The 12,967-nt window shown below is 39.2% G+C and overlaps 1 protein-coding gene across 1 annotated transcript in view; it reads left to right on the forward strand.

Annotated features, from left to right (window-relative positions):
• Positions 1-12,967, forward strand: part of lamc3 (laminin, gamma 3) — a 92,716-nt gene that overhangs the window by 5,411 nt on the left and 74,338 nt on the right. The window contains exon 2 of the mRNA XM_070924501.1: positions 2,017-2,321. Coding sequence (XP_070780602.1) covers positions 2,017-2,321 — 305 coding nt within the window. The remainder of the gene's footprint in view (positions 1-2,016; positions 2,322-12,967) is intronic.

The following is a 12,967-nucleotide window of genomic DNA, read 5'->3' on the forward strand; positions in this document are numbered from 1 at the left end:
CACAACATGACCTGAGCTTTGGTGTGATTTGTGATGCCACAAGATTTTGGATCAGCCCTGTAAACACAACAGGCCTGGGTTTCCAAACTTAATTTTCAGTGCTCAAAGACCTGTTGCTTGGTGACCAAAAATGAGACTTCTGCTTCAAACTGTGAGGTTAGGGTGGATATTCTTTATTGTTCTATGTTACTTTGCTTGATAAAATCTAATAGCTAAAAAAAACCCTCTGATGAGCCCATGTAAACTCTAATGAATACATAAAGTATGCGCTCCTGAAAGAGGATGAATCACAAATAATTAAACGTTATGCATATAAACATTCAAATATCCTTTGCATTTAGTCTGCATTTCATCACAGGGGATATCCAACAAATGTTTCATCTTCTGCCTCTTTTATGTTTCTGCCTCAGTCCCAGCAGGGCTGAGCTCACCTCATGCAGGGAGTAAATGAAAGCTAAATGATCTTAGTTCTCCTAAAGGAATGATACCATTAGAGATTTCTGCAGAGACAAGATACAGAGATGCCTAGTTCTGACTTGGCAGAGAGAGGCAACAGATGTCATTATGGCTGTAGTGGATGGCATCCCTCTATGAATGTGCAGAGCGGCTGAGGCTTAGTATCTAATGATGTAGAAAAAAATCCCCACGAGTGAAATGAAGAAGCCTGTTAAGAGAGTTTCTACATGTTACTTCTCACTCTGGTCTCAATATGACTTCAGTTTGTGTCTGCCCAGTTAATCTGCCGTAAAGCTGCACAACATTTGGCAGATTTTTAATGCGTGTTCATATTCAGGAAGTATTCCTCTGCAAATCTCCCTAATATGGCTCCAAGATTAATATTTGAAGTGTCCACACTGAGTAAATAATGGGAGGAAATGACACCACTCAATCAAAAAGGATCACTGATTCTTTGTTTTCTTTGAGATTAGGGAAGAGGATGTCAGCTTTCCTACAAAGCCAAATAAGGACAGCTATGTTGAAAATCAATGATTTCTTCACTCCAGTTTTCCACAGGAAGCATTGTGAAGAAAAATCACCTAGTGATTCAAGCCATCTGAGTATGCAATCTGCGTTCTTTCCTAACCTTTCCATTCATTTAAGCATGTACCTGGGAGACTCATCCTTCCACTTATTATGCACCTTCAAAAATTACTTTCCAGACATTTCTTCAGTTACAATGCAACACCAATTACTGTGCAACTTAGTCAGATCTGCTAAATCCCCTAACACCAAATGAAATGGAAATCCGAGTATATCTCCTCTTTTGCTCCGGATCTTCCAGATGCAGAGTTTGTGCTCTGAAACCCATTTTTCTTTTTCAGATTGAAGTATCACTGCTATAGGGGGAATACAAACCTATGAAAAGTTTTACTTCTCTTTCTCTCCGTTTCTCCCCATGCCCCCCAAACGGCTGATGTACCAATAAAATCTCACCGTAGACATATCAATCAATCAATATGTTTAATTCTATGCCATACCCAACCCCTCATGACACTCATTAGTTTGACCAATCACTTTTCTATTGATTAGATCTATTGCTTCCCTGTCGCACCTCAAATGTTGCATCAGACTATATTCTAACCAGAGATTCGACAATACAGGCCCTTTTCCCTTCTGTGATTTTGCACTCATTGACTCTATTCTGTCCTACAGATAATATAAAAAAAAAGACTCTTTGTCTCTTTCCCTTTGACCCATGTTTCACTTCTAGGGCCCATTATGATCTGGATAATGAGAAAATAATCCTGGGTATTCTTCTACTCCTGCAGGAATTACATTAATTTACCCCGCATAGAGGCACGGGAAATTAAGCCTATCCCCCATTGTTTTCCTTCTTTCTATAATGCAATTATGTCCGTTTTTTTTTCTTTGCTCCTGGGCCCTAACCTATCACCCCACAGTATTTGTCTCTTACATAACCAGCCCTGATCTAACTGTGTAACTACAATAGATCCAGTTCTAACAGTTATTCTTTCAATGATTCCATTCAGAGCTAATCATATCTGTTTTCCACAGGGAAGGGTTTCGAGATAACCTATATACGATTGAAATTCTACACCAGTCGGCCGGAGAGCTTCGCCATCTACAAGCGCACAGAGGAGGATGGGCCCTGGTTGCCTTACCAGTATTACAGCGCCTCTTGTAGGAAGACCTATGACAAGGATGCTAAGGCTTACATTCGCCCAGGAGACGATGAGAGGACTGCTTTATGTACAGATGAGTTCAGTGATATCTCCCCCCTCACTGGAGGAAACGTGGCCTTCTCCACCCTGGAAGGACGGCCCAGTGCATACAACTTTGACCAAAGCGTGGTGCTGCAGGTGAGGCCACATTCTGTTGTGTTTTTTTAATTTATATTATGACTGATTTATTTTTATTTTTTTACATATTTTGGTTGACTGTTATTATTGGCAACACTTTCATCTGGTACCACTCTAAGTGATTTTGCAGAAAAGATTATTTTTTTGGCGTTTCTGCTTTATTATGATAGTGAAAGCTGGAGACTGACAGGAAAGGCAGGGGAGAGAGAGAGAGGCGATGACATGCAGCGAAGGGCCCAGGCTGGAATCGAACCCGGAAAAATCTCATCACATAGATAACATATTGTAACATTGCTTTTCAGCTATGTTAATTACCGCACATGATACTCCTGGCCACCCCCTGAAGCGTAGACTGGATCATCAGAACCCAACACTTTTACACAAACAAACATACCGTAGCTATGCACATATACATGCATGCCTTCAAGCATTTTTTTAGCTGAAGGGAATCTAATGGTATGTTTAGCTCTGATTAACATTGATGAAGCTGTGAGGGGGCTGTACTGAATTAATGGCAGCCTCTTGAGGGAGACTCTGGGAGGGGTGGGCACAGTAAAGCGTGGCTAAAAATGGGTAAATAAAGCACTTAATACAGCCACTCCTTTGACGGGCTGTGATTATGCATGCATGCATCTGTCCATGCATGTGCTCAGCATGAAAACTTTTAGAGACTTCTCTCATTATTTATTACTGAGGATCTTAGCTGTCGTGTGTAAATCAGTGGCTATTTCTGCTGAAAGAGGAAATGGCTCAGGTCTGAAGGTACTGAAGGAGGACATATCATGATACATACAGTAACAATACCTCCATTTCTAAGCAGATGAAACTTGTGTTTGTGTGGTCAGAAATAGTATATCACATATGAAATTACGATTGCAACTCTTAGGAGAAGTGCTATTGTAAGTAGGCAAATTTCTATCTAAATGGGTGAATATGACTAGCCAGCAGATTCTCAATCAGATGCAGAAATCTACAGTAACATTTATTCAGACAGTTGCTGATATATAATTTTCTTTGGTTCAACCTTAAACTCTAACTGTGTGTTCAGACAGAACACAAAGTGAATTTTAGAGGTGGCACGTTTGCATATGAAGTCAATGGAAAATCTGCCCGGGGCGGCTCGAATTGAATATGACTTCATGAATATACAGAGAGGAGAGGAAAATGGAGAGAGACTGGAGGATAATGACAAAAAGAACCAGAGCCAGAAGAGTTTCTGGTGAGTTCTGAGATCAATCAGAGGCTGAGCTGAACACAAACACGTAGGCACAATCCCACAGACATAGTTGGTGCGTCGGTTGCTAGCTAATGAACAGTTGCTACATTGACCAAACAAATGGTGCAAAACTTTGCTTAACTGTCTGACACATTCAGAACTAGATGAATATAAAGGATAACATGGTTGTCTTTAACCAGACAGTGCAATGCTGCCCAGTTGGGTTTCGCGCTACGTCCAACGGGAGAGTTTTGCGCTTAGCACAGGGCAGCTGGATAGGTGGTGTCTGTTTGGCTGTCCATACACTAAGTGCAGGACTTTGATACCAGAGATGGGGTTTGCATCCTGAGTCCTGTGTGTGATTAGTTTTATTCAACAAAGACACGTTGGGGGGGTTAGAGACAGATCAAAGTTTTGGTTAAATATTGATAAAGATAAGATGTCCTGTTTTGTGCTTCAAGTCACCGTGGAATTTATCAATATTTAACCAAGAACATGATCTTTCCGAACCTTAACGACATGCTTTGAGTGCTTAAACATAACCATAAAAAACATTACTCATGCTTTAGTTGCTACAAGTAGATTTTTTATTGTATTTTATTGAATATGTTCTGATGACCTTGTTCTGACTTGGGTGTACGTTCATTCATGTCCTTATTGTGTTTATGAAAAATGGAATTCAGGTGTCATTATGTTTCTCTTAAAATGTTGCTGTTGCAAATAAATAGTATGAATATAAAGGTGATTTCTAGTAGGCAGGGTTGCATCATCCCATAACTGCCAGTTTATTGAATGAACTGCACTGTTGCCATGTTGCCATCATTAAAAGGCAAAAAGCAGAGGCGACATGAATTAATGAATGATGAATAAACCTCATTCAAAATCTATTGCTTTTTAATAAAAGTCACCAACTCCATAACTTGATTCACAGGATGTGAACAACATGTATTCTCATTCTGCATGCTTCTTTCGACTGTCCCTTACACTATCTGCACGTTGCTATTTTTATTCCCGGATTCTACAACTACAACAACAACAACACTACCACTGCCATGTAGTGGACATACTTTTTAACTCTTAACAATAAATAATCTTATTATTATTGGGGGAACTAAATGCCTCGGTGATCACTCCACAGTCATGGCCCCCTCCTGCCATGAGCAAAACGGTCCTCAAGACAATGATAATGATAACATGTTCATAACATGACCTTTCTCCTAAAATGAAGTATGGAAATAGGTCTGGCAATGCAAGACTACCACCTCTGTAAAGATAGCTGTCCTCCTCCACATCATTAAATAAGAAGAATAAGGGTGTCTTGTGGAGGATATGCAGTGAAACCCTGCATAACCATAACCCGCTCCCAAAGAAAGAAGCCATCTTCCAAAACTTAACAAAGTAACAATGAGGGATTTTTTGGAGGATGTATGTTGCTCAGCCTGTCAGTATATTTGCAGTTTACGGTATTTGACTGTTATAAATCAATTTAAAGATGATTTAGCTATAGCACACCCGAATCCCAATATTTCTCTCAGCTCCCTCTTGATGTTTTGAAACTCAACTGTGAAATATGTTCTGTTTCAAAACGCTGAATGCAACGTTCAATGAAAATCTGCTGAAGCAAACTGGAGCCTGACTCTAAGCAGAGAAATGGCTTTTTGTCTGCCAAGGCTGGTGTATTTGAATTCTTTTTTTATTCATTCCCTTCAACACATTCTATGTGAAAAAAGACTGTTTTACATAGAGGTTAGATTTAAAATAAAATTGTGATATGATGAATAAATCGTCGTATTAGTAGTGCATCGGCTGATTCTAATAGTTTGTATCTGATGAGGAGTTATAGTGACATCTTCATTGTTTTATTTGCACTCTTAAACCTCCCTAAGATGTATTATTTTAAAAGTAAAGCAGTGTGATGCAGCTGACAAGCCCTTAGGGCTACATATGGTATCTCTGCCTGCACACATACCTTAACCCCTCCTCCCTCCCACCCTAACACACACATGCTTTCTGTGCCGGATGCTGTCTCCTCATAAAACCTCCCCTCTCATCAACCACTGCGCTTTAAATGGTTGACATCTCTGCGACCTCCTACAGAGTAGAAAGAGGCAGCCCTCCTCAAGAGTGATCCCATTTTAAACTAGGAAAAGATGGAGGAAAGACAGCAGTGGTGAAGCTACATCAGCTCTCAAGCATATGCTGAGGTGCACTGAGCACAGGATAAAGACATTTTGTCTTCACCCCTTCTATGTGAGGTCCCCTTGTGTCTACAATAAGTGAAAATAGAACTGAAATGCACAATTGGATTAGCTTTAGTGTTGCTATGGGTTGAACACATTGTGTGCCAGGCTACTGTCAGTCAGGCGACAAACAGCCGCATGAAAGAGGAATCCTGCATGCAGGACTGGATTTGGCTTTTAAGCTGAAGTCAGGAGATTCTACTCTGTCTTGCTAGGACACCAAAGGAAGGAGAGTGAAAGAAAAAACATATTTCTGTGGCTTAGCAGTAGCCACTTAACCCACAGTCTAAAAAAGACCTCTCTGGATTTTCTAGTCCGGTTTTCCAGTTCAGAGATTATTAAACTGTCCTTTTCTGATTAATCCCGTCACACTAGCCTTCTACCACTGTGCTATTTTGGCCTCTCTATTATCTATCTGTTATATAATTCTGGACTCTGGCAGGCTGGGACAATAGCACGCTTGAGTCTAGGTTTGTAGGACATACAGGATTGAGCCTGGTCTCCTTAAATAGTGAAAGAGTGAGCATTATGTTTTCAGTTGGAAATACATGTTCCATGCATGAACAGAGCGAGAAATATTTTTTTCTCACCATGAAAGGATAATGTGGGATTAAGGAATTAAGGGACTAAGGATTATGCGAAGGAGGCGTGAGTAGAAACAGGTTGTCTGAGAGTCAACAATAGCATGATGGGAAGAAAGTGCATTGTGGTCAGGGCGGTGGACACTTGCTTCAATCTCTAATGAGCCGAGTTCAGTTACAAGTCATGTGATAAAAGAAGATTTATACTGTGACTTTGTTTTTTGGTAAAATGTAGTCTTTTTTTTGTCAGAAATCTTGTCCAAACCTTAATTAGACTGAGTTGCCTATTAACCCCAACTTTAACTGAAGTTGTTTTACTTGCTTAGGCAGGCTCAGCTGTTTAAGTTTTTCACCTTTCCACCTTCCACCATTTTCAATTTGTGCTGCTGTCACATAAATCAGCGGAGGTGGCATGTAAATCTCTAAATAATTGAATTCATTCCATTACATTCTGTATACTGGAAGGTGTAAAACAAGAGGAGGACATTTTTGGTTTTAGGCATCTTGAGCAGTGCATTATACAGTCTCATCATGAGGTTAAATCACTTTGTGAGCTGCAGTGTTTTCTACTGTGCCGTGTAAGGTGTTATTACACCTTGGGTGTAACATGAAATGATGCAAAAAAGCAACTTGTTGTCTGAATATTCTTTTAATATCCTTTACACCGAATTGTCAAAGTATTTTAGCCAAACTAGTGTTACATGTATTAGCTACATGTATTTTTGTGTTCAAATTTGAATGAGAAAAAACAGGATACCTTAATACCTGTTGAACCTTTGATATACTTCAGTGACTTCAGATTAGGGTTTTTGTGGATCTAAAAACACGACCCTTATAGAAACACATCACCTCTTCTTGTTCTGGCTTTTGAGAGGGGCAATGCCAATAAACACCCACATGACTCACACACGTCTATTGAACTGGTTTTGTTTTAACACTTCAGAGGACTCATCCAAGAAGTCCTCATTCTGTTTGTTTATCTATATATAAGAGAGTTTGATTCCTAGGTGTGTACGTCCACAGCTCCAGCTTGTCCCAGTCTTTCCTTGTCCAGGTCAGCAGCATCACAGCTTTCACACTCTGAATGGGGGAACAGCAACCGCAGATTTTGATTTTGGTGTCTGTCCCTCATTCAACATCTCTGTGATCTTTTCTGCTGCTCTGTGTATGTGGGACCATTGCGACCAGCTGGATGGAAAAATCAATCCATTAATGTATTAGTCATTGTGTGGAAAAGCTCAACAGTATTCAGTCTGTAACATGTAAAATATGATTACATAAATTACTACCATAAAGTGTTGAATAATATATTTCCCGTGTCCAAAGTAATTAAGATCACTATCAGATTTCATATGTTCAGATGAAAACTGTTGTTACACACTCAATAATTATGCAGAGAGAAAAACTCTTGAACATTATGATGAAATGCATGCATTTAAAAAATCCCCTTGATGTGTGTATCGTATCAGATTTTATTTAGTATTACGATTGAAGTAAAGATTAACATTAATATTACTGAACATAGTATTTATTATTGTTGAATACACATTATTATTGCGTTAATAACCGCTGTTACGGAAAAGTACAGTAGAATAGCAATGAAAAAATGCATTTTACTCAAAACATCTATTACCGGCTGGACATGTTATTAAATAATATAAGCGTTGAAGAGTTGTTGTCTCTGCAGGTGTGCAACTTTCACTTTAACAACTTAAACCTTTGATTGGAAATAATTTTTTAATTTCCCTTTACTTGTTTTTATTTTCATGCTGATGTCATGTAAAGAAAAACATAAGGGTGGGTGGGTCATCAGTATGGAAGCCTTAGTTACATTAAAACCTGACTACTAATGGTGTTGCTGGCTGTATTTCAGTATGCTTTGGATGATATCGACCCACTGATTATAAAGCTGTGTGGGATCAATATAAGCCAAGAATACATAGATTGGGTGGCAAATCTCTCAACAGACCTGCCAAACACCCTCTCTCCTTCACTCCACCTCCCCCTCTCTGCCTACCTCTTAAACAACAAGATGAGAAGACCCATAATTGAGTGTGATCTGTTCTCCCATTAGAATAAAAGGCGGATCAATTGCACCATTTCTTTCATTAAATCTCTCATTCCCCCTCTATTTTAAGGCTGATGGGACAGATGGGTGAGGTGAGCAAAGACAAAAACACATTAGCCATCCTCTTTGATGCAAAAACAAAGCCGGTGAAATACAAGAGAGTATTCTTTTCCGTGCAGTGAATCATGAAAAAAAAAGACGGTGTGGCATACTCTTTAATGGTGACATACTGGTTCCCACTTGAGCTACAAATACTAGAAAAACGAGGAAAATAGACAACTCAATACAGGGGGTGGGGTTGAGGGCAGCACTCAGAAGTGTAAATCCCACAACATCACTATTTATTGAATATAAGATGAAGTGCGTGAAAAGGAGGAAGGAGAGAGCAACAGGGAGGGAAGTACATGCAAGCATATAATAGCTATTTGTTGTAAACAATAAACACAACCCCTACCACAAATTCAAAAACTTATTTTCTTGTTTAGTGTGCAGGTACATATATTAGAAACATAACATAACATAACATGTATGAACAGGTAGAAACATAACATAACATAACAGGTATTGGGGGGGGGGGGGGGGGGGGCGATGTGACGCACAGATTTTAATAACACTGTCAGTACATTTACTTTAATTCTGTCCACTATGCTGTCAATACCAGCTATTGGCAGAAGTTTGTGATTCTCTGACTTTTCCTGTAGCGCCAGTTTCACTTTGGATTGGCACCACATTTTGTACAAACATTAATGGTTCCCAGCCGATAAATCCAAATGACATTGGTGATCCCCTGACTTGTCCTCTAGTACCACCAGCGGAACAAAATTCTAATTTGTCCAAAACTTTGGTTTATGACCAAATATCCGCAAACTAATGACATTCCATCAGTCTCAGTTGTACTTTGTGTTTAGTGAGAATTAGCAACTGCTCAAATGTTTATCTCAAATCACCGCTGTGCCTAACTACAGCCCCAGAGAGCCGCCCGCTAGCATGGCTATAGACTCTTGTTGAATACATAACTCCAAGAAAAATCATGATACTTTAATTATGTCACAGTCTCAATAGTGTTTTGTAAATCCTGTTATTATGTTAGTCCACATATCAAGTGCACATCTGTTGCCATCTATGAGCCTGGCTGTCAAGCTAAATAACACATTGGCAGTGATCACGTCAAGTCCTTCGTGTTCAGATTCCTCTTCATTAAGTCAAACCTTGTGTGATTATGATTGCACTGCCATATACAGTTGATATTGGCTGACTGGGAGGTTTTTGTATGGCTAATATGGGATAAGGGCAATAAATGGAGGAAGAAATAAGTATCATATTTTTAGCACCTTCATGAATCTTTTCTACTTTCAATCAGCCACATGTGATGACCTCAGATTGTCGCTGTTATGAGTTGACCTTTTCTTATGTCCTGTTGAGGTAAAAGAGCTGGAGAACAAATACCCTGCTGTGTCTCGGATTGAACTTTTTTTTAAATTTTTTTATTCCTCGTAATGTAAACTCCGAAGGGCTCTTGTGCAAGTGAAAGAGAAGTAGGAAAAATGTCAGTGTTGTGATTGTAGTCACTGATTAGCCTCTATGGAAACACAGCTATAAAACAAGCCTCAGTCTCTGATTTGAATGTCCTTGTTCAGGCAGAATGTGTTTTTCATAAAGTTGATGTAATCAGAGTAAATGCCCCAAGCACTTAGTGCCTAGTTTTTTTCAGCGTTGTTTGCAGCAATATTGCATTTCTATAGACATGAGCAGTGATCCAGCTAATGCAGTAAAATCACACCCCGGAGGTACCAAAGAGGCCGTAGCATACGATATTTTGTCCTTCTGACTGACACTGTGTTTGTATGCCAGACCATCAGAACACTTTAACCAGTGACAGTTTACAAGACCATAGAAAAGGGGTGCGTTTTAAATTCAACATCAGCATTAATGATGTTTAGTTGCACATATAGTACATTAAATCGGGACTGTAAAAAGCCACTTCTCCGATAAACAAATGTCTTCAAAACGCTTCAGTGGCAGATAATAGTGTAGACCGATCACTTAAGTAATTTTTATTCATAGAAATCACATCAATTGGCTTTTCTTGCAGGGAGATAAAGATTGGGCATTTATATCAGGGGTTAAAGACACACTCTTTACATACAGATTGTCAACAGAGTGTAAAATGATCCCTGTTCCTCTCTTTGGCATGTGGGCCATTTTCTCTGCATATGGCTGATACAGAGCCATGCATATTTCATGAGGCTTAAAACAGGAATTGCATCCTGCCTGTTTTATTAGCATTTTAATCCCTTTGCAGATTTGCCGCTTGTGCCTCAGTTTGAGGAGCGCATAGTTTCAATATAGAGACTTCACACGCTTCATCTGCTGCTTTTGAAATATATTCCTTGTCATTTTGAGAGGTCAAAGCAAATTTACATCCAACCAAAAAGAAACTGGTGACACTTAAATGCACAGGTGTTTTTCTCTCATGTATATGTCATCTGCATGAATGTAGTGTTCTGCGTTATACCGGTGATCTAATTAGTTGTGTTTTCATTGCCAAATGATTTTTATATGGAATAAACCGCACTCACCTTATAACACGGCATTTAGATGTTTTCTCCAAAGTAATGGCGTACTTCAAAGGGGGCTCTGTTGTCAAGTTTGTAAAGCCCTCTTTTTTCAATAATCACGCAGAAGATGAAAGCTGCTTTTTGAATTCTAATTTAATTTGTTCAGTCATCCATTAAAACAGTTTGTCTGTCTCCCCTGCCACCAGTCCATCCTGTCTCTCTCTCTCTCACTCTCTCTCTCCCTCTCTCTCTCTCTCTCTCTCTAGAAAGCTGTGTGGCAAATTGGAGTTCCAGTATTGAATGACAATGAGTAAAAGGGGAAAAATACATATTGAGGGCACAGTGAACTTAAGCAATTAAATTAAAAAGTTATTAACTTTGGAATGAGGGACACTGCTCTCTTTCCCGTCACTGCCTGCAGCCAGAGGCTTCAGAGTTCAAGGAAACACACTGAAACTGAAAGAGGGAAGAGTGGAGTGGGAAGACATGAAGAGAAAAAAGAGGTAGAGACAGACAGGGGGAAAGAGACGAGAGATTTTAGAGGTGAGGGTGAAGGTTATAAGCCCCTAAGCGAGAGCAGAGATGTCCTCTAAAACTGTGTTTGATATCATCAAAAAAGTTGCTGTGTGCGGCCTGATACATGTCTATGTGTGTGTGCACATACTTGTTTGATCATTAGGCCGTCATTGTCTTAAGCAAAGGACTGGCTCATTGCCACTCTCAACGCCTTAGTCTATCCCTAAGTCAGCATCATTGTAGCATTGTGGGCCCAAATTCCAAGGGAGTGAGAATCAAAGTTAATTAAGCTTTTGCTGTGGTTTGCACAAATAATAAGTAATGGGCTGACTACTAATTAACCCTAAGAAACTGCTTCCTTTCAGTACAGTAAGTGATATTTGGAACTACGTCTGCTTTTCCTTACACAATTAGCACTGTTCTACCAAGCATAACTAATAACTCTTCCATATGATAATGATCTCGTACTCTATGATAAATGGAAGAGAGTATATTCTTTTATGGTGTATTAGAATTTTGAAATGCTGACAATGCATTTAAAACATTTTATCGTGTATGTGTGGGTATGTGTTAAAGCATGAGAGCTCTGGATGTTGAACACAAGCAATGCAGTACCAGTGTACGAGGTGTGAATCTCATGCATTTTAACATTAATGATCATCAGTTTGTGCTAATCCTTTATGGAATAATTTCACAAAAGGGCAGGTCGTGTCCGTTATGTGCTTTCCTTGTTGCATGTTGGAAAATTTAAGTTGAGATTTGATCACATAAGAAAATGGAAAAAAGAGTTTCCCACAGCTTAGAGACAGACCGAAAACATAAAAACAACAAAGCCAATATCCTAGTGGAGGGCACAGTTTTACATCATTAGCACATCAAATCTAACTAGTTCACAGTTGCACTTGTGATTTAATAAATATGAACCTATGAAAAATATTGATACAATTTTCTCAGTGTCCAGTGATATGCTTTTGTTTCTGTCCCTACATCAGTATTTGCTTGTGTCAGAGCCAAGCAAGGCACTCTTATATCTCAACAACCTTTGGATGGATTGCCATGAAATTGAGCATGGGTCCTTATGATTTTGATCCCCTGACTCTTCATCTAGTATCACTAGCAGTTCAAATATTGATATTATCCAATGAAATATATCAACATCTACAAAATGAAGTGGCATAGAGGCATTAGAGACATTCATTCAAGATGAATAGTAACAACTTTGATGATTTCAGTTTGTCCAGTACTTTGGTTTATGACTTAATACCTGAAAAGCTAAAGACATTCCCAACCGAGCTGTATATTTATGTTTAGTGCTAATTAGTAAATAACATGCTAAATTAAGATGGTAACATTACCTGCTGTACATCATCATGTTAGCATTTTCATTTTCAGAATGTTAGCATGCTTATGCTTGCATTTAGCTCAAAGCACCACCACAGCTTCAAAGCGCCACTAGCACGGCTCCTC

This window comes from Enoplosus armatus, chromosome 18 (assembly GCF_043641665.1).
Source record: "Enoplosus armatus isolate fEnoArm2 chromosome 18, fEnoArm2.hap1, whole genome shotgun sequence".
Taxonomy (NCBI): Eukaryota; Metazoa; Chordata; class Actinopteri; order Centrarchiformes; family Enoplosidae; genus Enoplosus; species Enoplosus armatus.